Source organism: Oryctolagus cuniculus, chromosome 6 (genome assembly GCF_964237555.1).
Source record: "Oryctolagus cuniculus chromosome 6, mOryCun1.1, whole genome shotgun sequence".
Classification (NCBI taxonomy): Eukaryota; Metazoa; Chordata; class Mammalia; order Lagomorpha; family Leporidae; genus Oryctolagus; species Oryctolagus cuniculus.
Genome location: NC_091437.1, coordinates 56,560,953 through 56,584,090, shown reverse-complemented (window position 1 = coordinate 56,584,090; position 23,138 = coordinate 56,560,953). Strand labels below are relative to the sequence as shown.

Sequence of the window (23,138 nt, the reverse complement as noted above, 5' to 3'; positions counted from 1 at the left end):
AGAGATGCTGACCCAGCTGGGTTGCCAATTTTGATGACAGCCATCAAGTGCCCTGTGACCCTTCAAGATGGATCCATACCTCATTGGAGGGCTTGCCATTTGCTGTCACCTTTGAAAACAAAAACTTCAGCCAACATCAAGTGTTAATAGAATTTGGACAAGTGGCCATAGAAAAGGAACAAAAACAATAACACAAAAACAGAATGTAATTGCCCAGAGATCACTTCTCCAGACCTGGAGCCGGGCTTTGCAGTCTTCACAGCAGGGAGAAATGAAACTAGCCAACAAACGCACCTTGCAATCAACTGAAATGTACTAATTCAAATGCATCAGCGGTGTGCCTGCAGTCCCTGGACAAGGCATGACGGCTCAGCCCACATGTCATTGCATCAGGGAGGGCAACTGTGAAGACCCAGCAGAGCTCAAACCTGGTGCAAGTCAGCAGTGAATGAGACAAGAGAATCATAGCCAGAGGGGCCCAAGGAGGGAAGGGGTGGGGCCCCTTCAGCAGTTGGAAGAGACCAGAGAACGGCTAATCCCTACTGAACACTTTCCACGTCCCTGACACCATTTCAAGGGCTTTACACAGAACCACCTATTTTTGTGATGGGTGTAATTATCAATATTTCTGCTTTACTGATGAGAAAACTGAGGTAGTATAAGATCAAGGGAGGAGCTCAAAGTGCCACAGCGAGGAAGAAGGGGAGCCAGAATTTCAGTGCAGACAGGCTAACTCCAGAGCAAACATACTCAGCCTCAACACCATCTGCCCCCTGCTCATCGAAAGATGTATTTAGCACCTGCCCTATGTCAGGAGCTTTGAGCCCCTCACTGGATCATGAAAACAACTTATGTGCTGCATCTTTTTTTTTTTTTTTCCAAAAAATAGGTTCATTTTATTTACTTGAAAGGCAGCATGATAGAGAGGGACAGACAGAGAGAGAGGAGAAAGATCTTCCATCTGCTGATTCCAGGAGCCTGGAACTCCATCTGGATCTCCCACAGGGGTAGCGGAGGTCCAGGTACTTGGGCCATCTTCTGTTGCTTTCCTGAGCCATCACCCATTGCCTTCCCAGGTTCATTATCAGGGAGCCAGATTGGAAACAGAGCAAGAGGGACTCACCAGCACTCTGATATGAGAGGCCAGCACTGCAAACAACAGCTTAATAAACAGCAGTGCCTCAATGCTGGGCCCTATGTGCTGCATCTTACTGTCGATCTTTAGTGGGTCAAAGTGACAACAGGAGGAAAGTTAGGATTCCAGTGAGTTCTCTAAAATCCTGAACTGGAGACGATGTTGTTTCTCAAGAGACATATTTGCTTGTACCAACTTGAGGTGAGGTGGGAGCAGGTTGCAACTAGAATCTATAGATAGAGGCCAGGGATCCTGCCAAGATTTCTACAATACACAGGAAAGTCCCATCACAAAGAATTACCTGACCCACATCATCAGGAATGCTCTTGCTGATAAATCCTGCTCTAAAATATCATACTAGGCTTTCACTCTCTCTTTTCCAGTACTCCTACTGGCACAGACACACACACACACACACACACACACATATTCACATACACACACATACACACACACTCTAGGGTTGGAAGAGAGGCTTTATGATGAACGGCTTCATAATGAAATCAATCAAATCAGCCCTCCACTCCCAAATGCAGAGGGTTTCTTACAGTCTGTTGGATCCCTCCAAATAGAGAGAGAAGACAGATGAAGCTGAAGAGACAACATGAACACACAACAAACAACAAGCCATTTTAAAACCGAAACACTAAACTGTAAGCCACAGCAGCCAGCTAAGGGCCATCAGGAAGAGAGGCCATGCGAAAGAAGTGAGACTGGAAAGTAGCAGAGGACAGGCAAAAGAAAGGGCCATAGTGAGCCCCTCAGCAGGTGTATGGGATAGGCAGTGATAAGTGCAGAGAGGAGGGAGGAGAAATCAACTTGATTTTGTGATGGACAAGGCAGGGCCAACTTAATGGTGTCCCAACTTAATGGTGTCCTGACTGGAAACTGGTAGGCTTGGTTCAGTGGCCAACTATAGGTGTCTAGTGTTTGGTGAAGAGATCAGTAGGATTCCATTCATGACTGTGGTGCTCTTTGGGATTATGGCCTCCTGATAGGGAAGGGGCTGGGTTGCAAAGACAATGGGAAGATGAAGGCAAGATGGAACACTCAGTCCATCTGAATCGTATGAGACCCCCGGAAAAAATCTTCCTCCCTTAATCTCCCTCCTCCTGTCCACCCATCCATGCATCCATCCACATATCTACCCATCCAGCCATCCATACGGTCAACTACTCATGTGTACCTGCTCTCTGTTGGACACTATGCACTGGAGAATAGCATCCTGGGGGTCAGGAACATCAATACTAATAATAGTTCTTCCTGTTGCCTCATGCAGAAAGAGTGATTCCTACTAGACTGTAAGCTTCCTAAAGGCGGTGACTCTGGATCCAATATTCAGCTCAGGACTAGTACATAGCATGAACTGATCTGAATAGGTAGTAAGAATTGCTTTCTGACCGTTGGTACTTTCAAGATCCAAGAATTCACACACTGGAAAGAAAATCTCAGCTATGTCTACTGTATTCAAATGTTTACAAATAGTTACTGAGCACATTTTACCAGAGACCTCAACTGGCTTCCTTGAATGGGCTTTGATGAAATAGTAATGCAAAACTGCCCACATGCTAATTTTGTGGGAAGAAGATACCTATGTTACATAACAACTTGGTTCTTTGACCTGTCACAATCCTGCAATGAGGTTGGATGGATTAAAGTTGACCCCCAATAGAGCTCTGCCCTCAAACAATGCACAGCTGGAAGGTCTCTGTGCCTCAGTTCCCTGACCTGTGAAATTAAGATTAAAGCACCAATTTTTCAGTCTGATTCTACACTTGATCTTAGCCAAAAGGCTGAGAAACGATCAATCTGATTCTGAAAGTTAAACATGGCACACAAACCTTTGTAAATATACAATGCTGTAAAAAAAAAAAAAAAAAAAAACAGTGAGGTAATGGCACTATTTTTGAAAACACTGGTCACCACTTAGATCAAGAATTTAGGCCAGCGCCGCAGCTCACTAGGCTAATCCTCCGCCTAGCGGCGCTGGCACACCGGGTTCTAGTCCCGGTCGGGGCTCCGGATTCTGTCCCGGTTGCCCCTCATCCAGGCCAGCCCTCTGCTGTGGCCAGGGAGTGCAGTGGAGGATGCCCCAGGTGCTTGGGCCCTGCACCCCATGGGAGACCAGGAAAAGCACCTGGCTCCTGGCTCCTGCCATCGGATCAGCGCGGTGCGCCGGCTGCAGCGCGCCGGCCGCGGCGGCCATTGGAGGGTGAACCAACGGCAAAAAGGAAGACCTTTCTCTCTGTCTCTCTCTCTCACTGTCCACTCTGCCTGTCAAAAAAAAAAAAAAAAAAGAATTTAACTATAGGGGCTGGTGCTGTGGCACAGTGGGTTAAAGCCCTGGCCTGAAGCACAGGCATCCCATATGGGCACCGGTTCTAGTCCCGGCCAGCTGCTCCTCTTATGATCCAGCTCTCTGCTATGGCCTGGGATAGCAGTAGAAGATGGCCCAAGTCCTTGGGCCCCTGCACCTACATGGGAGACCTGGAAGAAGCTCCTGGCTCCTTTGGATCGGCATAGCTCCAGCCGTTGTGGCCATCTGGGGAGTGAACCAGCAGATGGAAGACCTCTCTCTTTGTCTCTACCTCTCTCTCTAACTCTGTATTTCAAATAAATAAAATAAATCTTAAAAAAAAAAAAAACAATTTTAACTATAGAGGTCTATATGCAATTCCCAGTCACCCTTGACTCCACTGTTCTCTCATACCCATGACCAATCCATAAGAAGAATGGATTTGCTTCATTTGCTCCAGAAACAACATATATATCCAGACCTGAGCTCAGGACTACCTCCACTGTCCCCTCCCTGGAGTGAGCCACCACCATCTCTGTCTAGGTTTTTGCAGTAGCTACCTAACTGGTCTCCCTGCTAGCATATATATTGTCCCTTTATTGTTCACCATAAAACTCCTAGAACAATCCTTTTAAAACATGAGACATCATTCTAGAATTCTGCTCCAAACCCTGCGATGCTGTACCCTTCCTTCCATGAAGGGTATCAGCCAAGGTCCTTACCATATCTCTAAGGTACCAGTGGATATAACTGCTCTCTCTTCTGCCCCTGGCTTACCCTAATCCAGCAACACTGGCCTCTCACATATCAGAGAGGCTTCCTCTTCAGGACCTTGGCACTGGCTGTTCTTTCTGTCTGGAATATTCTTTCCTAAGACAACTCGCTCACTGTCACACCAGTGAGGCACGAGTAAAATCCTGCTTTCCAAGCAAATCCTCAGGGTTCAGCTGACATGAGGGGTGCACTTCTGCAGAAGTTCAACATGCCAGTGAGGCTGTCTTTAGGGCTGACGTTGCCACCACTAAATCCAACCCAACAAATAGCTGCCGGACATCTGCTCTGCTCAGACCTTGTGCTGGGTCCAGTGGCATCCAGGCAGGTCACACTGTCCACCATGTCTCCTACCACCCTCCTATTTGCAGCTTTGACCTAAAGAACCATATGTTGTCAGGGAACTCTGAATGCCCTGGAGCTATGCCTGAAGGGAGGTCTGGGAAAGTATCCCAGTCACTTGTCAGTCACAGCCCCCTCCAGCCCCAGCTTCTACCACTGCAAATTTAAACCAACACAGAAGCTGATGATGTCCTGCTTGGAGCAGGGGACAAGGGATGATTTTCGCCAAGGAGAACTAAAACCAGACTAGACTTAAGCAGTTCACCAACCCAGCCTGACTGCTTTTCAATTCATACCAATTAAAGGAAGTGGGAAGAAGAGAGAAAGTGCCTATTAAAGGGAACATTGGTGGTGTCTCTGCTCACATATGCTGTTGGACTTGAAGTGTGACACCCACATGTAATTGACTATTAAATTAAAGGCCTATTGCGGTGGCTGTTCCTCGCCACCGCCGGAGAATTAGGCAGGCTGCCCGCAGCTTGCCTTGACCAAGGAGGGGAAAGTGCGCCACCCGCCACTCAGCCTTCCCCAAACCCGGGGAACAATCAGGCGCGGTGTGGAGCCCAGTCCAAGCAGGGTCTCACTTTATTGTAAAAGGGAGGTGTATATATAGCTGAGGTACAGAGCAGATGGTACAGAGTGGGATGAGCAGATGTGGGCAAGGGCTGGGGCTGGGGTGTTGTGATGCAAAAGCCACTCCTATTATACCACCTTAATGATCCTTAGGCAGAAGCGCCCTGGGGCTGGGGTGTTTGCTACCAGGGATTTGAAACTTAAAGTCAGGTTTTCAAATTCAAGGCAGGCTCAGGAAGTTCCTCTAGGCCTCCTCGGATTCAGCATCCCCTACATCTCCCCCTTTTTGTTTTAACACGCGGTCCCTGTCTTAGGTTGCCCCCAGCCGTCCTTGCCCTTACCCGTCATTGGTAACCCAGGCAGCTTGGCCATGAGCCCTGTCTTAGGTTGGTACAGGACGCTGGGTGCTTTACCTGTCTTGGGGTGTCGCATGACTTGTAATTATGGGAGTGTGGTGAGCCTTCTCCACCACCTGTCTTAGGTTGTTCCGGTCCATCCGGAATCTTACCCGTCATTGGCAATGTGGAGAGCACCGGGGGCGCTTCCCCAGTTTAGGGGATCGTAGCCCTCTGTGGCTACCAGCCTCCGGTAGTGAACCTCAACCTGTCTTACCCTTGTTGCCTCTATGAGCTGTTGTATAAACTGTATAAGTCTATTCATTATGCATGGGCCAATAGCAAGGATTAAAAGCAGGGCAAGAAGCAGTTCAAGAAGAGGGAGGAGGTAGGGCAAGAGTCCATTAAGGCCCGTCCAAAAGGGGCTTTTTTGGAGTTCCCTTCATCTTTTTCCAGGTCCTCCTGAAGTGTTTTGATGATCACGTTTGGGTCATCAAATCCCCTATAACTGGGCTGGGCACTTATTGTCAGGATCACAGTGAAGAGTAGCGTCCGCATCATCACCTGCCTCTGGATCTCCATCCATTTCTGGAAGAGGAAAGACAAGGGGATCTCCCTCAGAGGCAAACCCCTCCCTGGGTGGGTTGTTACTTGTATCGGGCATAGGCCTGATATTTCTGGCAGGTATCCAAATCGGAGTCAACTCCCCTATGGGGAACACACAGCCAAATCCTCTTCCCAACTGAATCGTGGGTCAGGCCCTCTCCAGAGTGGGGTGAGAGGGTCTCTCCATCTAATGAGCATCTGTGGTTTAGGGGTTAAATGTCCCCAATGTTTTTGGAACCTTGACCCTTTTGAAAAATTTAAAATATTGATGGTAAACAAGGCCTTATGTAACTATAGATGGGGGGTAGCCACTCCCCCTTTTTGTTTTAATAACTGTTTTTTGAGGTATTGATGGTCTTTTTTCACCATAGCCTGTTCCTGTGGGTTGTGAGGAATTTTAGTAGAGTGTTGAATTATTTTACGTCTTGGCAGTACTTTTAATTTAAACATTTTGATTGGTTATTATCTCTGTAATATGAGAGGTATATCTTTTGACATCTCCAGGGGCCCTTTTGGAGATACCAAAAGTTTAGAGAATTTAGAACTTTGATTTTTAGAAAGTTTGTTAAAGGTGCCAAGAGAACTTAGAGTACTTGGTTAAAATAGAATTTTTTAACATTCTGAAATGACAGTTATTTATTTAATTAGGGCGATTTTAACACCTTTAGACCAGATTTGATGATATTTATGTAGCTTTATATGACTTAATTTTTTTGGGGCCGGTGCTGTGGTGCAGCAGGTTAACGCCCTGGCCTGAAGCGCTGGCATCCCATATGGGCGCTGGTTCTAGTCCCAGCTGCTCCTCTTCCAGTCCAGCTCTCTGCTATGGCCTGGGAAAGCAGTACAAGATGGCCCAGGTCCTTGGGCCTCTGCACCCACGTGAGAGACCCAGAAGAGGCTCCAGGCTCCTGGCTCCTGGCTCCTGGCTTCGGATCAGCGCAGCTCCGGCTGTTGTGGCCGTCTGGGGAGTGAATCATTGGATGGAAGACCTCTCTCTCTCTGCCTCTCCTCTGTGTAACTCTAACTTTCAAATAAATAAATAAGTCTTTATAAAAAAAAAGACTTAATTTTTTTATTAATTTAAACTGAGACAGTAGAGTATACAATAGATTGCCTTGGCAGAACATGAATTTTATGTTTTTTGTTGTTGAATAAATCAGAAATAAAAACCTTGAACATAAGAGTTAGCACACAAAATCTTCACATAACTCAGAACTATTTAACAGAGTTAACAAGAGCTTACAGGACCTAAATCTAGAAATGGCAGAGTAACTGATTAAGTAGACACTGTTAAAAAGAGACACTACAGATTTTGCAAAAACAGATCTGTAAAAGAAACAAGTTTAAAGCATATCAAGGACATGTAAAGACTTGTATACACAGAATTAAGACCACTTTAGCTGGAAAGCAAAAACATGAATACAACATCGGTCTGACATCATTTACAACATTTTAATACATTTTGTAAAATTTGAATTGACTCAAACAGTTGTTACTTTAACAAATTTAGAGTCCCATCCTTTGAGAGTTCCAGAGATCCAACTGGAAGTCCCAAAGTTGGTTGACTGCATTTGAGTATTTAAACTGTTAGAGAGTCAAACCGCTCAGCCAAAAACTAGTACGTATAACCTGAGTATTTTAACCAAGGCTGTGGGGTAGATCTCATCAGAGTTAGGTAATTACTCAAACATTAAAGACAGACAAATCCAATAAAACGCGAAACCTTCAAGACACATGCAAACTCTCAGATAAATTAGCTACAGCAGCACAGAAAAGAGCTGATCATCAGTGTAGGAGCCCATTGCTTAGGACAGGGGAACACATCTGAAACAAAGCGGCAGGGAATGAGACTTCTCTAGGGCTGGAGGAAAAGTTCTATGAACTGCAAAGACTCATCAGGTTGGATTAATGGATTGAGGCTCTTGTTTTCTTAGGTAAGGCCAGTTTCCTTCCCCACTCCTAGTGAGGAGGGCATTGAATTGTAAATAGAGAGAAAAAAGCAGCCCTAGGGAATGCTCTTCCTAGAGACATCTGGCCATGCCTGTCTATTAGCTTTGGCCGATTTCTGTATTTCTCCTTGTAATATCGCACTCATTTAATGAATTGTGGGCCACTGAGAGTAGCCTTTGCGCAATCAAGCCAATCCTTAGGCACACAGGGGTGATATGCTATGTCCTGAAGGAGAGTAAGCGCCCATGGTGAATTGGGGCCGTCCTCAGCAACCGCCTTGCGGAGCTCCTTGAGGTCTTTGGCCTCCCAGGGGTACCATGCTTGCAGCCTGGCTCCCCCAGGCTCTAAGTTGACCGGGAAGGCCTGGATTTTAGCTGGTGCCAGTCGTGAATTGCCCCCTCTGGCCTGAGGAGAACGGAGAACGAGGGGGGCGATCCAATGCACACGCCCAATCCCCTCCAGGATCTCACCACGACTTGAGGTCGCCCGTCCCCACCTCAGCCGCCACTTGCGGAACAAAGGAGGCAGGAAGTTCCCTTTGTCCCTGAGCCCTTTCAGGGGGAAGGGGAGCTGTGGCTGTAGGCACATCTATGCCTGCCTCCCTTGGCCCTGCCTTCCTCAGGCTCAGAGCGGCTCGCTGTTTCCTAAAGTCAGCCCAGGCTTCTTCCTCCCTGTGCTCTTTCTCTGTGGCCGACACCTGATCCAGCCCACCCTCCGGGCAACAATGGGGTGAGCCCTTTTCCAACCCCCGGGAAGGCCGAACAGGACCTAAGGCTCCCGACACAAGGCCCTTATCATCTCCCTGTTGCTGGGAGAATGCCTTAGCAGCATCCCTGCAGGCTGGGGAGGAGGCTTCATCACCTGGTTCCCTTACTGGGGGAAGCAGGCCCTCCGGGTGAAATGAGGCTTTGAGAGCAGAGACGGTAGGGAAGAACCCCAGCCGGAGGGGCAATCCCCAAATGTTTTTTTCTATCTATGGCTATTTTCTCAACCCTTGCCCATGTGGTCCAGGAAAAGTGTTCCAAGCCTCTGGACCTGAGCATGAGGCGCAAGGCCTTCAGGGCTGGGTCATTTCTCGCTGAAGTTGCATTATCGATATTTTTAGGGTTTCACTTACCCCAACAAACCGCTTGGCCTCGGCCGGACGTTCTGGTCGTGCCCCATGTGCCCCATGTTGGGCACCAGCTGCAGTGACTGTTCCTTGCCACCACCGAAGAATTAGGCAGGCTGCCCGCAGCTTGCCTTGACCGAGGAGGGGAAAGTGCGCCACCTGCCACTCAGCCTTCCCCAAACCCGGGGAACAATCAGGCGCGGTGTGGAGCCCAGTTGAAGCAGGGTCTCACTTTATTGTAAAAGGGAGGTGTATATATAGCTGAGGTACAGAGCCGAGGGTACAGAGTGGGATGAGCAGATGTGGGCAAGGGCTGGGGTGTTGTGATGCAAAAGCCACTCCTATTATACCACCTTAATGATCCTTAGGCAGAAGTGCCCTGGGGCTGGGGTGTTTGCTACCAGGGATTTCAAACTTAAAGTCAGGTTTTCAAATTCAAGGCAGGCTCAGGAAGTTTCTCTAGGCCTCTTCGGATTCAGAGTCCCCCACAGCCTATGAGCTTTATAAAACCACAACAATGAGTGCAAAGGTTCAGAAACTAGAAGAGCACTGTGGTGATGACATAGTCATTTCAAAATACAGCAGCAATTACAAGCATGTTGATCTCAGGAGCTTAGAAAACACAAACTGTCATCAAAGCTCATTCAAACACATCCATGACAATTGGGACCAAGATGGCCATCTAAGCATTAGGATGATATTCACATATGAACTTAAACAAACAGCCCAGCAGGTATTTCAGAACAATCATAAACTGATGAAGAATCAGAAAGTGGGAAGCCCAGGCACCTAAGAATGAGCAATAAATAGGTAAGAATTAAGACTTCCAACTCACGTGTTTCTGTCACAGCAGACTAATTTCTGGGGACCAGTCCAAATATACAGTCAGCCTCCATCTCAAATATGTATGTATGAAAATCCTTACAAGTTGGGGCCAGCGTTGTGGTTTAGCAGTTTAAGCATCTGCCTGCAACACCGACATCCCATATGGGCAAGGGTTTGAGACCCAGCTGCTCCACTTCCCATCCAGCTCCTCGCTAATGGCTTGGGAAAGCAGCAAAAGACATCCCACGTGTTTGGGCCCCTGTACCCACACGGGAGACCCTAAAGAAACTCTGAGCTCCTGGCTTCAGCCTGGCACAGCCCAGGTGTTGTCATTTAGGGGGTGAACCAGGGGATGTAAGATCCCTCTCTCCCCGTCTCTTCCTCTCTCTATATATAACTCTGTCTTTCGAATACATAAAAAATAAATCTTGTTTAAAAAATCCTTCCAAGCATTTTCTGTGGAATCCTTTTCCCTGCTGCTCCCCGGAGCAAGTCATCCAATTTACTCCTTCCAATATCCTCATTCATAGAAAGTTCCTCTATCTGTACATATCACAGTTACAATTTATATGTTTACTGATTTATCTACTTATTTTTTGTCTTCCTGATAAACTATAAGTTCCCAAAGAATTAGGCATTGCACTGGACTAATTCTAGTAACCTGGCCAGGGGTTTACATGAGTCTCACCCTGGCTGCCCACCGACAGCAAGATAACAAGGGAGCTGGCGATTACCTGTGATGAAGCAGCTACTGGTGAGCCCAGCCCTCCAGACCCGCCAGCACCAGCAGCCCTGTCTAGCAGGCCTTAGGAAGAAGAGCTGCCACATGCTCTGATGAGGAATGGGAACAGGAAAGTGTCCAGAGACCTCCAAGTCCTCCCCACTCCAATCCCTTATGCAGCGTCAGCTCCTCGTCTTCTTCCAAGACCCCATAATCATTGCTTCAAATAATCTTCATAAAAGAAAGCTTTGCTATAGCGAAGCATTAGTAGCTGGACTTCAAAGTAAGAAAACCGGAGCACAGATTAATCTGCAAATCGTAATTCTATCAGAGCTGGAACCTGGCCTTCACAATCTCAAGCCACTTTCTCTTCTTTCTGTTGTGTGACTCCAGTCCCCTGTAGGACAACCTAAGCCTCACCTTTCCCTTCCAGCCACACAGAGCCTACAGAGGAGGAGATAACATCCGTGGCTTCCAAAAGTTACCTGCGTGGAGAAGAGATCTCTTTAAAGCACAGGCACCTGCCAGGCAGTGCTGATTCCCTCCACACACAACCAGCACACCCTTCACTCCCATAAAGTATTGTTCATAACTAGGCATGGAAAACATCAGCTCCACAAGTCCAAGAAGTCTCTGGGCTGCAGCCTGATAGTTCTCCATCGCTGAGGCCACAGAGGCAGGGTAGCCTCTGCTAGGGAGGGTGAGAAGCTTACTCCTTCCTGTAGCCCCATTCCATCTGAGACATCATGTCCTCAACTGGGCCCAAAAGGGATGTCTAAAAAATAATAACTGATAACATTTCATACAGATTGCTCTGTGTAGCTGCAACTCATTTAGCCCTCCCAGATCCCTGAAAAGTGGGTGCTGTATTATGCCCATTATACAGACAAGGAAACTGAGGCATGGCAAGAGTAAGTGACTTGCCTTATGTCATGGGGTTTGAAACTGTTAGAAGCTGGGATCTAAGAATATGCCACAGAGCCCGTGTGTTCATAACCACATTATAAGGTCTACACAGCAGCCATGCACACAGCTCTTGTGCAGTGGGTAGGACTCTGTCCCGCTGCTCTCAATCGCCAATTAACTGTCCTAGCTACCCTGGACCACCAACATTGTCCCCTGCGTGCCACCCAGGCATCTGGGATCTCTGTCCACCCAGCCTCTCTCCATACTGGCTTGAGCATATATCTGCTTATGCCTTTCCTCTTCTTAGAAACTCTCTTATGGCTCCTTACTGCTTACATGGGGGAAGTACAAAATGAAACAAAACAAACAAAAACAAACAAAACCAAAAAAAAACTCCCCAGCCTGGCATTCACAGAAGTCCTCCGCCTTACTGGGGCTCAATCATTCCTTTAAGGCACCCTCCCCTCCAGCCAAGACTTGTGACCAGCTGTTCTGTCCCCACTCAGCTCTCATCTGCTAGACCACTCTGGTCCCTCCACCTGCATGGTCTGCCTTGTTGAACGGTAATATTCCCTTTGTGAATGTTACTAGCCTCACAGCCCAGCTGGGAGGGCCAGCGTCAGAGAAGCTTTCCATTTTACAGATGGGGACACTGAGACCCCATTAAGGATAAGGATTACCAATTGTTCATCTTCAAATGTCCCCCACACCACTTCATCACCAGGACCCCCTGCATCCCAATCACTCTTGGTGCTAGAGTGGCCCCATCAGTGCCTCACTTGTTGAATCTTCCATCTCCAGGGTGGGGACCGCTATCAGCCTGTGTAGCAATCTCCAGAATGAGTTTTAAGCTCACACTGAAGTTTACCAGGGATTGCACCACAGAGGCCACTCAGAGACGCCCTACCTGCTACCACTTCCGCCCGCGCGCCTGAGCTGGAGGCAGAGGCCTCTGGGAGCTTAGATGGCTGACGCTGACGAGGCCCTGGGGCGCTGAGTGAAGCATCCCGCCTTCCCGCCCTCCAGCCCCCGGCCGGCCGGCCCCAGGCTTGCAAGGCTCTGTGGATGCTTGGCCAAGTCAGGGGCCACCTGCCCAAGGAGGAGGAGCAGGCCGCCTGAGGCAGATAGATCCTGTCGCTTAGGAGAGGTGGAGGCAAGCAAGCTGGGCCTCACCAGCCAGGAGAGCAGGACAGCCAGGCCTTCACCAGAGGGGGCCATGGAGTCCACCCCTCGGCCACACAGGCGCTCAGCTTGACCCATGTCGCAGGCGACGACGCGCCCGGCAGAGAGGGCGCAGCTGGGCGGGCAGGAGGGCGCCGGCAGGGCACAGCCCGCGGGCTGGAAAGCCCACCTCCTCCCCGGCTGCTCATTCCCGCCCCGCGGGCCTCAGGCAGCCTGATGCAGCCCCTGTAACCGAGGCATTGACCGCGCCCCAGGTGGCGCAGCATCTTGCCGCCCGCGACCCTCCAGCACCTGCCCGGCTCCGACTGCGGTCCCACGCGCGCACCTACCCACGCCGTGCCGCTCCTTGTCAGTCTTGCGCCAGGGGCCCATGGCTGGGCCGGGGGCCTGCGGGCCTCGCGTCCTCCTGTGGGGAAGCTGACAGGGGGTTGTGAGGCGCTGTGCCGGGCCCCACTTCCTTCCTCTTTTCAAACTCCCTCGCTGGGCCCGCCCTCCTCTCCCCGGGGCTCCCCGCCTTCCTCCCCCTTCCGGAGGCGAGGGACGCTAGAGAAGACTGGGGGTTAGCGGTCCCCCGCAAAACCTGGGGGTCACTCGCAGCCTCTCACCTCCCGGGGCGAGGGGGCAGAAACCTGGCAGAGACCTGGAGCCATCCAGGCCACATCAGTGCAGAATTTTCTGGACTCCTGAGCATAGAGACCAGAGAGACACTCCCGCACCCTACCTCCTTAGTGTGAGATTTGGTGTCAGGCTGAGATTCAAATCAAGACTGGGACAAATTCCTCAACTCATGGAAACTTCAGTCTTCTCAGTCTACAAAATGAGATACTGGAACCTACTTCCTGTGATGATTGTTAGGTCTTAGAGAAAGCAACGTACACAGCAGGTGACAACAAGAGGTAATTCGTAGATTTGTGGGCCCTTTTGGTGACACAAAGCCAATGAAAAATCTGATGAAAGTTCACTACACTCTCCTCTGAAAATAGACAAACACACCATTTCCAGACAAGGCCAAGAGATCAACAGTGCTCTAAGAGCTAGTAGTAGTGGACAGGAAAAGGGACCTCTGTGTTAGGCTAAGGGAGACATTTCTTGCATTTTGTGTTTGCTCTTGGAACAAATGAAACACAAATGTCTCTTTGATCCACAATGATAAGATTAAATTTAAGCCTTTCTGAACTTTCTTAACTCTCACTACCCTTTTCTGCTTTACTCTGTAGTCTTTAAGACAGATGACGCCGTATCACAGCAGGCTGGCAGCTATGACAAAATAGTGATTTTACCTGAATTCTCTCTTTTATAATTCTCTAGTAGCACAAACGAGGCGTTGTCTTTTAGAGAGAACCACTGGGCTAGGCAGAATTCCATCAGAGGACCAGAACCAGTCAACTAGCGAGAGATTGACTTATTGCAAGGAATTCGATTATGCAATTTTAGCCACCTAGGCAAGTCTGCAAAGCAGTACGGCAGGCTGAAAATTTGCAGCAACAGAAACTGAAACTGTTGTCAACAAGTGGAATTTTCTTTTTTTTCAAGAGACCTCAAGTTTTCCTCTTAAGGCATGTCAACTGATTGCATTAGGCTTTCTCCACATTAGTGAAGATAATCTTTACTTAGTAAAGTCAACTGATGGTAGATATTCCTAACATTTACAAAATACTTCACAGCTACACTGAAATTGGTTCAGAAAACTGACCACTGATTGTAACAATACTATAAATCAGGCTATACATCAGAGGTTGGCAAATATTTTCTGTAAATGTCCAGATAGTAAATATTTTTAGTCTTTGTATGCTAAGAAGCAAAATCAAGGATATTATATGGGTACTTATTTATAAGGAGAGAAAACAAACTTCCACACTTTTTTATTAATAAAACTCAAAATGACATTAGTCATTGAATATATATTTTTAGTAATACAGATCTGGGAATGAAAAAAAATAAATTTCAAGGAAGAGATAACACTTTAGAGTTCAAAGTTAATGTTCCCTATCATCAAAATTGATTACATATGTTCATCTGTTAATGCTGATCCATAATGACATTTTATAGTTCAGCTTTGGAAGTATTCTTTCACACAGGTGGTATGCAGTAACGGATAAACCTTGTCCCAGAAGAGGTCTGGTTTCTGTCCTTGGCCATTGGGAGGTAATCTCGAGGCCCTTGGAATGTCATGATTTGCCTAGAGGTCTTGGGTTACATTGGATAATCTAAAACCATGATTTAATAGTGGAAGTTAACCATGCCATAAAGACCAATGTTGTGGTAGTGGCTTTGGGACACAAGCTATCAATAGATCAGGAGACTAAGATAAACCATGTAGACAGTCATGCCTATCTGATAGAGCCCCAGGAAAAATCCTGGGCACCAAAGTTTCTGTGAGACTTTCTGGGTGGCAGTACTCCACACCTGTGTCACACCCAAGCAACGCATGGGTGGCAGTACTCCACACCTGTGTCACACACGAGCAACGCATCTTGACTCCCTGTGGAGAGCACAGTGAAAGGGTTTGGTGTTTCTTGCTTTATACAGTCCTTCCCTTGCCTAAACGGAACCTGTATACTTTCCCTATAGTAAATACTAATTAGCCAGTTTCGGTGAGCTCTATGAGTCCTTCTAGCATATTATTTACCTGAGAGTGGTTTGGGGAACCCCTTGAACTTGCAATTGGTGTCAGATATATGCATGTTCTTAGGGACACTGCACTTGCAATTGGTTGTCAGAAGTGACAGCGATGTTGTGTGGGATGATGTTTTCTAAAGTCTGTGGTTGAATATCTCTCACAGTTGACTAAAACTCTCAAAGGATGGCCTTGACAAATACTAATTTCAACCCATGAGCAAAATATCCTAATTAATCACTTTCATTGGTCAGAAGGCAATGAAGTTAACAGAATTCTATTAATTAATTAATATTAATTAATTGATATTTGCCTTTGGGTATACCATTTGATTGCTGATTAATCACTTTCAATTGAAAGTTAAGTGGAAGCTTCCAATTGCATGGATTTTGAAACTTAAAAATCATTTTATACTTGTATCAAAGTCTCAGAAATTCACTGCTAGAACCATAGTTTGAGTTTGGAAAATACATACATTGCAAATTTGTGTGGCAATTGAGATTTCACATTTTGTTTTAACTTCTGATAGCACAGGAAGTGTATAAAGCAGCTTGACATTACCTATGATTCAAACATTAATTTTCATCAAAATGACTTTACTGCAGTACATTTTTGCATATAAATGCTGTTTTGCCCCATAATTTTAGCTGGATTCCATTAAGAAACATTATGAAATCTGCAGAAAAAGCTAATTTGCAAAGTAAATCAGTGCTCAATAATAGTGGTTGAGGGTTGTTCTTCTCATAAGGAAAACTTGTAATCTCAACCCTGAGCTCAAAAACTCTAAACGGCTTATCACTGTTAAACATCAGACTGCTATGTAATCTATAGGGCAATACAAGATATTCAGTTTCTATTTCCAACTAAACTTTACAAAATAGACATGGTTAAGTCCAGAAGAGCTAATGAAATTCACCTTTGACACTAGTGGTTCAATACCAATTGATTAATTTAAATATTTTCTACAAAGTACTTTCTGATGACTATCACAATAAATAAACATACGCTTTAAACATATTACATTTTCACATTTTATCAATTTGTCCAGAGAATCTCTTTCTTCTCTATGGACATTTTTATCACAAATAGTTGTAACACATCTTAGCAGATTCTACTTCAGATTGCACTGAATTAGTGTTCCTTCATTTTCTTTGAACATATACTTGCCCATAGTTTTCCCAAACAGATCATTCATAGAAGTTAATCCTCATTCACTTCAAACTCAGCATTGACTCCTCAAATAAACATCAGAGTTGTACTGATAACATCTGCCAACTAGCCAAAAACCAAGGAACACCACTAGAAATCATTTGCCTTGTTTTTAAATCGACTGTTGGTTGGCCGGCGCCATGGCTCACTAGGCTAATCCTCTGCCTTGCGGCGCCGGCACACCAGGTTCTAGTCCCGCTTGGGGCACCGGATTCTGTCCCGGTTGCCCCTCTTCCAGGCCAGCTCTCTGCTGTGGCCCGGGAAGGCAGTGGAGGATGGCCCAAGTGCTTGGGCCCTGCACCCCATGGGAGACCAGGAGAAGTACCTGGCTCCTGCCATCGGATCAGCACGGTGCGCTGGCCTCAGTGCTCCGGCCGCGGCGGTCATCCAAGGGTGAACCAATGGCAAAGGAAGACCTTTCTCTCTGTCTCTCTCTCTCTCACTGTCCACTCTGCCTGTCAAAATAAATAAATAAATAAATAAATAAATAAATAAAATAAAATAAAAATTAAATTGACTGTTGGTGTAGTTCTCAGTGTCCTCAGACTTTCAAGGAATCACTGTCACCAAAACACTGGCAGTCCTAAGGAAGTTTATTTTTTCTAGACCTATTTCATCAGCAACTACAACCAAACATGATTTAATTAATTCACGATTATAATGTCTTCCCGGGGATGGTGCCGTGGCGCAGTAGGTTAATCCTCCATCTGCAGCGCCGGCATCCCATATGAATCCCGGTTCTAGTCCTGGCTGCCCTTTCTCTCTCTCTCTCTCTCTCTCACTGTCTGTAATTCTGACTCTCAAATAAAATCTTTAAAAATAAATAAATAAATAAATGTCTTTCCTTGATTGGCTGACACATGAACCACTTCAAAACTTCCTTTGGTTGCAGTTGCATTTTCATCTTTTATTCTGTGAAGGAGTTGTGGTTTGATGAGGTATTCTGCTTCAAAGTATCTGCTTTTTCTGGCCATTGTGTTCTTAAGCATTAGGAAAATTGTGATGGATGCTTAATCTCTTATATTATTTTACTACAATTATAGTCTCACTGCATAACAGACACGATGCTTTCCTATCTAATTTGATAACAAAAGAACTCACATCCTATTGTGCCTTGAAAGTGTGCTATTTGTCTCTCTCTGTGTGTCTCTTTCTGTTGGTTGTAGCACTAGTAATTTTAAAAATTAATAAAATGCAGATGCACAGTGATGCGTCTGGCATTTGAAACAATATGGAGTTAAAATAGTATCCCTCTGTAGGTTGCTGAACAGGACAGCAAAACAATGAGTATACTATGTGCACTCTTTGTTGCAGGTACTTAACTCTGCCACAGTCACTTGAAAGCAGCTATAGACCATGTGTAAATCAATGAGCATGGCTTTTTGCCAGTAAAATGAAATTTTTACTTTATACGATTTTCACATGTCATGAAATACTATTATGATGATTTTTTCTGAACACTCAAAATGTAAATATTCAAAACATAAATACAGTTTGTGGGCCATACAAAAACATTTGGCAAGCCATATTTGAACAATGAACCATCCCCTGCCATTGTCTTCATAAATTGTTGTCAGATGATATAAAATAACCTTGTTTTGTTCCATCTTAGATTTCTGACATATGAACCAAGAACCTCACACTAACAGTGTAGTAGAGTATTTTGCTAGAGGCCCAAGGTGGTGATGTTCCAAAGCAAATAAGGTTGAAAGTTGAATACAGAAGATTTTTCACCCATTCAACTCGGACACAACCCAAAATAAAAATGTGTTCTTTAGGGGCCAGTGCTGTGGTGCAATAGGCTTATCCTCCATCTGCAGCGTCGACATCCCATATGGGCTCTGGTTCTAGTCCCAGCTGTTCCTCTTCTGATCCAGCTCTCTGCTGTGGCCTGGGAAAGCAGTAGAACATGGCCCAAGTCCTTGGGTCCCTGCACCTGTGTGGGAGACCCAAAAGAAGCTCCTGGCTTCAGATCGGCCAAGTTTCAGCTGTTTGGGGAGTGAACCAGCAGATGGAAGATCTTTCTATGTCTCTCTCTCTCACTGTCTGTAACTCTACCCCTCAAATAAATAAATAAAATCTTTAAAAAAATATGTTATTTAAATAATTTAAGGAACAAATAATTCAGTATATTTAAAGAGTTGAAACAACTGCTCATAGTTGAAGGAGATGAAATTCAGAAATTTATTTTGACTGAAAATTAATTTCTTAATAGGTTCATTTTTAACATAGAAATCTTTAAACACTAAACTGATTATGATGTTTCTTAGATATACATTTCTATTATGGTTAGCACTTCTATGGCATCATAAAAAATGTGGCAAGAGACCAATGATCAAATAAAAACACATGATGAAAATCACTTAAAGAATTTAACCACCATGTTGGTCACATAATTTTATTAACACAATTTGTCAGATATCTATTAGGTAGTGCACCCTTGATGAATACAGCTTCACATACTCTGAGGGATGACTGTGGGGAAAAGGGTGTCCCTGGCCAAGATCTCTTCAAGCTATACACCCATGTATCCAACTAGACCTCCCCTTCCTGCTCCACACCAACATTTCCCCGTCCAAACCCAAGCTCACCACCATAGCGACACCACAAGCCGGTGCCCCTTCTGATTGTCTCCGTCCTATATCAGGTGAAGTGACCAGGTTCCAACTGATGTGCTTGAATCCAGACTTCATCACTTTTCTAACTGTATGGCTTGGGTAAATTATTTAACATTTCTGGCTCCATTCATTAAGAACTTACTGTGTACCAGTCCCTGATTTAAACACTTCACATGCATCATCCCATTTAATCCTCAAAGTAACCCCATCATATAGGTACAATTACTACTCTCATTCTTCTAATAAATAAACTTGGGGCAGAGAGGTGAGATCCCTTATCACAACCATCAACTATGACTGTCTATGAATGACATTCTCAGCTTAGAAATTTGACTCAACTTAATCTCCCTTTCACTTGTCTCTCCTCCCACAGCACTCCTTGTTAAATCCCTCCTCATCTGAAACTTAGATTTGAGATCGTGCCTATAGTCTTGCCCCTTTCCAGTCTCTTTTCCATGTGGCCTCCTTGAGCTCTTGGGATAAGCTAGAAAAGTTCCTTGAGAAATTGGGAGATTTTAGTACTTTTGTACAATCAAGACAGCCCACAAAAGAGTTATGCAAAGCCTCAAGGGTCTGCCAAAGAAATTGATTTGGACCCATGTTGGAGAAAATTTCTGAAATCTCTTTCCCCAAGGCACAGTGGAAGAGGAGGCTTTGGATGTACACTTTGTAAGAGTGATATGTTCAGGTCTCAGATTTGGCTGGACTTCATCGCTATAGCTGTGATGACTATAAAATACTGAAATATTTCCATATAAGTTGAAGTAGTCATTGTCTTGAGCCTCTGTAGCACCCTCTTCCCGTTCCTGCCCTGAGAAGTGCTCCATGAGCACCGCTGGTGTCACTATAATGCTGCTCAGCTGGTTCCTACGGTCACAGGAGAGGGGCCCCTACCCCATGTGTCCCTCACTCCTCAACATGAGGACCTGGCTCAGGACAGGTCTACCTGGAGATAGCACTGCCATGTCAGGAGGTAAATGCTAAGATCTTTCTGGCCTGCCCTGTACTGCTACCTCTTATGTGGCTGCCCTTTGGAAACAGCAGCCTCCACTGATTTAGCGAATATTTTATATATATTTTATTATTCTTATATTATTATTTTAATTTATATATATTTTATATATTTTGATGCAAAAGTTTTTTGAATCCATGCTTAGTTTTACATAATATTCATTTCCATGGACCCCTAAAATTTTAAATTTATTTTATTTATTTGAAAGGCAGAGAGGGAAAGAGAGAGAGAGAGAAGGAGAGAGAGAGAGCGATCACACATTTGCTGGTTCACTCCCTAAATGTTTGCAACAGCCAGGACTGGGCCATGCCAAAGCCAGAAACCCAGAACTCAATCTGTGTCTCCCATGTGAGTGGCCGGGACCCAAGTACTTGAGCCATTACCTGTTATCTCCTTGAATGTACATTTGCAGGAGGCTTGGAATCAGGAACAGAGCTTAGACTTCAACCCAGGCACCCCAGTATGGAATGAAGGGTCTCAATGGTGTCTTTTTTTTTTTTTTTTTTTTTTGACAGGCAGAGTGGACAGTGAGAGAGAGAGACAGAGAGAAAGGTCTTCCTTTTGCCGTTGGTTCACCCTCCAATGGCCGCCACGGCCAGCGCGCTGCAGCCGGCGCACCGCGCTGATCCGATGGCAGGAGCCAGGTACTTATCCTGGTCTCCCATGGGGTGCAGGGCCCAAGCACTTGGGCCATCCTCCACTGCACTCCCTGGCCACAGCAGAGAGCTGGCCTGGAAGAGGGGCAACTGGGACAGAATCCGGTGCCCCAAGCGGGACTAGAACCTGGTGTGCCGGCGCCGCAAGGCGGAGGATTAGCCTAGTGAGCCGCGGCGCTGGCCTCAATGGTGTCTTAATTGCTGTGACAATGCGTTGCTTCCAGGATTTTATTTTATTTTATTTTATTTAAGTTTTACAAGTTTCATGTATTTTATATATACAGATTTAGGTCCATGGAATTTTTGAAAACCCCTGTATGCGTGGATTTCAAAATATTTTACACCAAAATAAACTTCAATTACATTTTCCATGAACTTTTTGAAGTAGGCTTGTAGGTTCTGACCAACTCAGTTATGTGGGAGCTAACACTTGTGCTTACCTAACATTTACTTACCAAACAGGATTCTAGCTTTCTTTTCTTTCTTTCTTTTCTTTTTTTTAAAGATGTACTTATTTATTTGAAAGTCAGAGTTACAGAGAAGGAGGGAGAGACACAGAGAGAGAGAGATCTTCGATATGCTGGTTCACTCCCCAGATGGCCACAAAGCCTGGAGCTGGCCAGGCTGAAGCCAGGAGCCAGGAGCTATGTCCAGATCTTCTGTGTGAATGGCAAGGGCCCAAGTTCTTGGGCCATCCTCCATTGCATTCCCAAGGCCATTAGCACGGAGCTGGATTGGCAGCAGAGCAGCCAGGACTTGAACTGGCACCGTTATGGGATGCCTGCATTGCAGGCTGTGGCTTTTCCGGCTTCACCACAGTGCCACCTCAGGACTCTAGTTTTCTATCAAGAACTCAGAAGTGGGGCCGACACTGTGGCGTAGCAGGTAAAGCCACCGCCTGCAGTGCTGGCATCTCATATGGGTGCTGGTTCGAGTCTCGGCTGCTCCACTTCCTATCCAGCTCTCTGCTATGGCCTGGGAAAACAGTAGAAGATGGTCAAAGTCCTTGGGCCCCTGTACCTTCGTGGGAGACCCGGAGGAAGCTCCTGGCTCCTGGCTTCAGATCGGCACAGCTCCAGCCATTGTGGTCATCTGAGGAGTGTTTAAAAACACACACACACACACACACACACACACACACACACACACACACAGAGTTCCTCAGTAAGAAGAATATGAGTTCTTAATTGTAATTATCTATACCAAAGGTGGAAATAACACCACCACTCAAATGATCCTGCATTATGGTAACAGTCAAATCTCTAGATCTTAGTGTGGGGCTGAAGGTTGGAGATGAGGGAGAACTTGCAGCAATCCTGCTTACTTAGGGTCCACTCTCTTCCACTGCAAGTTAACAGCCCAATTAGTGCCAGTGGCTAGCAGGGATCTGTTTCACTGTAAGACAAAGATGTCAAGGTCATGATTAAAACCCCTCAGTGCATCCTCTGCATGCTTGAGGACACTTTAAATCCTAAGAACACCAGATGATGAGATTCTAGCTCCCCTCCACAGCTTCATTTCCTGCCTCCCCTGCCCCTTCTTTTTTTTTTTTTTTTTTTTTGACAGGCAGAGTGGACAGTGAGAGAGAGAGACAGAGAGAGAAAGGTCTTCCTTTGCCGCTGGTTCACCCTCCAATGGCCGCCGCTGCAGCCGGCGCACCGCGCTGATCCTGGCAGGAGCCAAGAGCCAGGTGCTTTTCCTGGTCTCCCATGGGGTGCAGGGCCCAAGCACCTGGGCCATCCTCCACTGCACTCCCTGGCCATAGCAGAGAGCTGGCCTGGAAGAGGGGCAACCGGGACAGAATCCGGCGCCCCAACCGGGACTAGAACCCGGTGTGCCGGCGCCGCAAGGTGGAGGATTAGCCTATTGAGCCACGGCGCCGGCTCCCCCTGCCCCTTCTGACACCTTCCTACACCACACACACACACACACACACCACCACCACCACCACCACCACAACCACTCTATACTCTTACTAGAAAGTACTGTTGGAAGTCTCCTAATAGTGAGTGCCTCACATTCTCCCATCTGTGTCCTCTAGTCCTTCCTCCAACAAGAATGCCTCTTCTTCCTCTCCAGGCTAAATTGTTCTAGGAAGAGTTTCTTGGTGAACCTCGCCACCTCCCAACTCCTGCAATTAGACAGCCCTCCTGGCACCAACAGCAGCCCATGCTCACGAATGGATACCCTCAGTCTAAGTGTATGCTCTCTTCGGAAGCCCCTGGTGCTCTTTCTGCGAAGCTGCCCAGGTTCATACCATGCATACAGAGACA

General features: G+C 46.3%; 1 protein-coding gene across 3 annotated transcripts in view; it reads right to left on the bottom strand.

The window, feature by feature from the left end:
* DOCK2 (dedicator of cytokinesis 2) overlaps positions 1-23,138 on the bottom strand; it is a 464,436-nt gene that overhangs the window by 412,632 nt on the left and 28,666 nt on the right. The window contains exon 1 of one of the 3 annotated variants that reach the window (XM_017341248.3): positions 13,083-13,232. The exons of 1 other annotated variant lie outside the window; for it this stretch is intronic. In XM_017341248.3, coding sequence (XP_017196737.2) covers positions 13,083-13,125 — 43 coding nt within the window. In that variant the 5' untranslated portion in view covers positions 13,126-13,232. Of the gene's footprint in view, positions 1-13,078; positions 13,233-23,138 lie in introns of those variants that run through there. One more of the 3 variants, XM_070076408.1, reaches the window with a different exon arrangement.